Source organism: Motacilla alba, chromosome 2 (assembly GCF_015832195.1).
Source record: "Motacilla alba alba isolate MOTALB_02 chromosome 2, Motacilla_alba_V1.0_pri, whole genome shotgun sequence".
Lineage (NCBI taxonomy): Eukaryota > Metazoa > Chordata > Aves > Passeriformes > Motacillidae > Motacilla > Motacilla alba.
The window spans coordinates 110,623,657-110,629,009 of record NC_052017.1 but is presented as its reverse complement, the minus strand read 5'-3'; the positions used below and the strand labels follow the sequence as shown (position 1 = coordinate 110,629,009).

At 41.7% G+C, this 5,353-nt stretch overlaps 1 protein-coding gene across 1 annotated transcript; it reads left to right on the top strand.

The window, feature by feature from the left end:
• The first annotated feature begins 1,309 nt into the window (after window positions 1–1,309).
• On the top strand, window positions 1,310–5,124 carry SNAI2 (snail family transcriptional repressor 2). The gene is made up of 3 exons (XM_038129858.1): window positions 1,310–1,744; window positions 2,316–2,861; window positions 3,840–5,124. The coding sequence occupies exons 1-3, from the start codon at window positions 1,666–1,668 to the stop codon at window positions 4,019–4,021; spliced, it is 807 nt and encodes a 268-aa protein (XP_037985786.1). The 5' UTR covers window positions 1,310–1,665; the 3' UTR covers window positions 4,022–5,124.
• The last annotated feature ends 229 nt before the right edge of the window (window positions 5,125–5,353 follow it).

Sequence of the window (5,353 nt, the reverse complement as noted above, 5' to 3'; positions counted from 1 at the left end):
AGCGTCACACCAGCACGGCGTGCCGGTATGTGCCCAGGCAGGTGGAGGTAATGCACAGTGAGGGGGGGAAGGGGTGGGGAGGGCAGACCAAGAGTCAATCAGAGTGTAATTTGTGTCAGAAATTTACCAGTGTTCAGCTGTCCATATTTCCAAAATGCAAATATTTTAAAATTAAAAAACCTATCTGTGACTAAATATCTCCTCTAAATCAATCTAGATAACCAGAACATTCTGTGGCACATTTAAGAGACTTTCATCTTAAATGAAATACATAACATAGATTATACCTTCATAGGAAATCAAGAGGTCCTAAAATATACTAATGGAGAAAGGCATTTAAGAGACATTTAGATTACCCAGTCTATAATTTTGGGGGGTTTGCTTATCTATGCATCTTTTAACTGCTTTGGATAATTAGGAAAATTTCCTTGGCAGTGTCCTAAGAGGATAGGCAAAAGAGTGACATAACTACACCCAAGGAAGGAAAGGTTGAGGTTTTGCATTCTGCAGGTTTTGAAAGCAAAAGAGAAAATATTCTTCATATTATGTGAAGCAGAATGCATATTATATAAAGACTATCATCCTCCTCTGAAATATAATGCTCCCAAGGCTTCTCCACCTCCTTGAACTCACTTGCAGTATCTGTCTGGTCCTTCTGCCTGAAAGGGTGCAGGTCAGGGAGGCAGGCTGCTTGTCTCCAGCCCCTCCTAAGCACAATTCAAAGGCAGCTCCCAAATGGAGCAGGCACACATTCAGTTCAAAGCCTCCCATTAGATCTGCTGACCAACTTGGTATCTTGTAGTGTCGTGTGTGTGCCTATGTGTGTGTGTGTGTGTGTGTGTGTGTGTGTGTGTGTGTGTGTGTGTGTGTTTACCCCTTCTGCTCTTAGTGAACAGTTTGTCCCACTATAATTCTTCTACCAAACATCTGGAAACCAGATTCGTTTCGAAGAAAAACAAAATTAGAAAGAAGAATAAAAAATAAGAAAAGAGGAGAAAAGGGAGAGAGGAAAAAGAAAAGAGGGGAGAAAGGGGGGAAGGGGCAAAAAACGGTGGGAGGAAGAAAGAAAAGAAGTTTCAGCGCCTATGGCTTATCCAGATCTCTGTCAGAAAGGAAAAAAAAAAAAATATATATATATATTTCAGCTGAATCAGTAAACTGACCTTTATTTTCAAGAACTTTGAGCAATACATTTTTGTAGACTGCTGTTCTACAGAGCCACATCCCCCCACTTCGGAGCAGGGTAACGCGCTCTGCTAGAGCTCTCTCCCCCGTTCACAGCTGTCTCCAGCGGGAGGAGCTGAAACCTGAACCAAACCCTCCGAGTGGGATTGGATCCCTGAGCCAGCAGCCGTAGAGCCCTCCCAGAAAAACAGCCTCTTTGGAAAAGTGCTTGAGAACATCCCGAAGCGATTGGAGGAGCGGAAAACCCTTCCCCCCTGCACCTGACTCGTGGGTATTTACAGCACTTTTCAAGGCGCCTCGGCACTGCCACTGCACAAGCGGAGTGGATGGGCTGCGCGGGGCCGGCAGCGCCGTAGGGACCGGGAGCGGCACCGATGCGCCCGCAGTGACACCGCGTGTGCCTGTGCTGCGCCACCCGGCACCGCCGCAGCCGCCCGCAAGGACAGACAGTCTGCGAGAAGCACAAAGCCTGCGTCCAAAATGCCACGCTCCTTCCTGGTCAAGAAGCATTTCAATTCATCCAAGAAGCCGAATTACAGCGAGCTGGACACTCATACAGGTAACAAAACGAAATCTGGTGCCGCCGCGTCGCTTCGGAGGCTGCGGTCGTTGCGTGGCAGTACTGAGGAGGGGTGGGACTGCTCTGCAGCCTGGAGGGGACGGGTTAGTTCATTGCTTGCTCTATTTTCTCCTGCTTACAAGGAGGGAGTTTTGAGAAATATGTCAGTGCTGACCGGAATGAATCGTCAAAGTTTGCTCATCCACTCGAACTCAAGTTACTTAGAAAGCATTTGGAGTTTTCCTGTTCTCTATCTGTTGGTGGTGGAATTGAAACTTTTATTCAAATCCTTCAGGAAGTTTCTTTCACGGCTTTATTGTGTCAGGCTGCACAGATTTAGATGCAGCATGCCGCCTTGAAGGGACTCTCCAGCTGCAACTTGCCTGTTCAAGGGCACTGTCTCTATCCATCAGAATATATGTATGAAAAAGTATTTCCTGAATCCCCCTTATATTCAGATTACCCTACTGAGTGTTTTATTTGTGCAGCCTTTAATCCTCAAAGTCTTAATTTTGCTGCTTTTTGAAATATGTTTTGGTTCTCTTATCTTAAAATGTTCTTCTCTCTCCAGTGATTATATCCCCATACCTGTACGAAAGCTATCCAGTCCCTATCATACCACAGCCAGAGATCCTGAGCTCAGTAGCTTACAACCCCATTACTGTGTGGACTACAACTGGGCTGCTACCGTCTCCATTACCCAATGACCTCTCTCCGCTTTCTGGATACCCCTCATCTTTGGGAAGAGTCAGCCCACCTCCACCTTCTGATACCTCCTCCAAAGATCACAGCGGTTCAGAAAGCCCCATTAGCGATGAAGAAGAGAGAATCCAGTCAAAGCTTTCAGACCCTCATGCAATCGAAGCCGAAAAGTTCCAGTGCAGTTTGTGCAACAAGACCTATTCGACTTTCTCTGGGTTGGCCAAACACAAGCAGCTGCACTGTGATGCCCAGTCTAGGAAATCCTTCAGCTGCAAGTACTGTGACAAGGAGTATGTCAGCCTGGGAGCGCTTAAGATGCACATCAGGACCCATACGCTACCTTGTGTCTGCAAGATCTGCGGCAAGGCTTTCTCTAGACCCTGGCTACTTCAAGGGCACATTAGAACTCACACTGGTAAGAGCAAGCGTTACATTTGCAGTTTCTTGTTGCTATAACACCGGGATGCCTTTTTTGCTGTTTTTCTCCACAGGTGGAAAAACCAGCAGCATTTCTCAACTAACCTTGAAATGCATCCACAGAATTTCAAATGAATCATTAAAAGGCTAATTGTCCCTCTTGCAGGGAGAGGGGGAAAGGGGGAGTGGGGGGGGTTTAGCATGGTCCCATAACTGCAGGCCAGATCCTGGCATAAATCAGCATTGCTGCCTTGATAATTTTACAATGGTTTAGACCATTTGCACTAGCTGAAACTTTTGCTTTAAAGATTTTTTGGTTAACTTTCAGGCTTTGGAAATTGGTAACTTTGAGAAGGCTCCAGCTGACTTTGAAATCAGGCAGCAAACAACAGGCAATGCATGAGGGGCTGCTTTCTGACTCCTTAAGCAGCTGGCAAGTTTTGCATGCACTACCTCAAGCCCTTAAGAATTAGAAACCCATCATCAGCAATGTGGCTGGGTTTTTTCTATTGAGGCAAAAATGTGTTTTGAGTATAACACTGGGTACAATGTACTGTCTGTAGAGCTGTTTGCTGCTTTTCAGATAAAGCCCTTGTTCCCCAGTAATTCACACAGACTAAGCAGAAAATGGTCTATGAAAATATTTGAAAATTTTGGATTGAGCCGAGTTTAAAGGTACTGCATGCACCTGTAGATGCAGACAGTGTCAGCAGCTTGTTTTCAGAGACTGCACTTTACAACATATTCTCAATAGACTGGGGTTCTGCAAAAGAGCCAGCAGTGCTGAAAGCTGCTCTATCTGTGGCCTGATTAACTTTTTTATTAGACATTTTTTTCTTATAACAAGTCATTTCTGTTGGTTCTTTTTTTCTTAGGATAAAAGCAGGTTTTACCTGTCCCCAAAATGTACCTTTTGGTTTTTTGTTTTTTTGGTTTTTTTTATTTATCCTATTTTCTCTTGATGTTTCCTTTGTAGGAGAGAAGCCATTTTCCTGTCCTCACTGCAACAGGGCTTTTGCAGACAGATCCAATCTGAGGGCTCATCTGCAGACCCACTCAGATGTGAAGAAATACCAGTGCAAAAATTGCTCCAAAACTTTCTCCAGAATGTCTCTTCTGCACAAACATGAGGAATCTGGCTGCTGTGTAGCACACTGAGTCATGCAGTCAATGTTTACCTGGACTTGATGCATTTCTCCACTTCTGTTCCAAATGATAAGTGGAAATCCAAAGGCGTTTTCTCGTCTACTTTTCAGCCAAAAATAAAAAAAACTAACCAAAAAAACAAAGAAACCAAACCAACAAACCAACACACCACCAAACAAGCAAACAAATAGACAAGTGGAAGAACTTAGAATGTCAGTAGAAATGAGCTTTAAGTAGTTTCTGTTCTGCCATACATTTGCATTCTTAAGTGTGAATTCTGAAATAGGGGGAAAGACGCCATGCATGACATTTCAAGTAGATCTAAAGGAAGAAGCATTATCAGCTTTCTTTATAGATGAAGCCAAATGTAGGTCATCTTTTCTTGCTTAGAAAAGGCTTCAAAGTTAACAATACATTCCTGCCAAGCCATTTCAACCAAAGAAACAGTATTTTAAGTGGAAATTTTAACGAAAATACTACCCAAGTGAATTTTGCTAGACACCATTTATCTCAGGTGCCTTAAAAAGTATTCCAAGTTTACCTTAGTAAATGTTTAATATTATTCATTGCTGTGTTTTTTTTTTATTTTATTAGGAGCCAAGGCCTTCATTAATGACCTGAAATGCTTTAAAACTGCATAACTAAAAGAGGGAAAAAAGTATAAGAGAATGTACGAAAAAATTAAAAGCCACAAATCACCTGCATGTGCCTTAAAAAAAAATAAATTAAAAAAAAGATAATACTGTAGCTTCAAACATTCCTGGTGCATGCTTGACCATACTTTAATATGGAATAGTTCCTCTAAACTTCATTTTTGTTTTAAAAAACGGGAATAAGTGCAAGAGAGGGGATCCACAGGAGTTTTACAATTTTTTTTTAAATGCACAAAGGAAATGCAATATTTTCAGCATTACCCCTCCAAGTGCCTTTTTTATTGATGATTTTGTAAAATATGTCGACATAATGTAAATATTTTTATTTTTATATGATTGAATGTGTTATGAATGAAAGCAAATTGTTGCCCATAGCAGCATCTATAGATAACTTGAAGAAAGTGTGAAGTGAAATTGATGTTGTTTTCTAGCCACTTTTTTACAATAAACATTTTTAAGTAAGATTTCTGTTGTTTGTTCTAATTAAACAACTGTGTACACACTTTGGAACACAGAAAAATGTGAATGTCTCTACATGACCAAATGAAGATAAAAGTGAATTTCAGATGTGAAGACTTACTCTACAAGTTCAAAACATTAGAAAGGAATATATACATTGCATTTTAGAAGATTTTAAACCTTACAGTGCATTTTTCTAATCAATGCTCTAAAACACTTGCTTTTCTCCTAC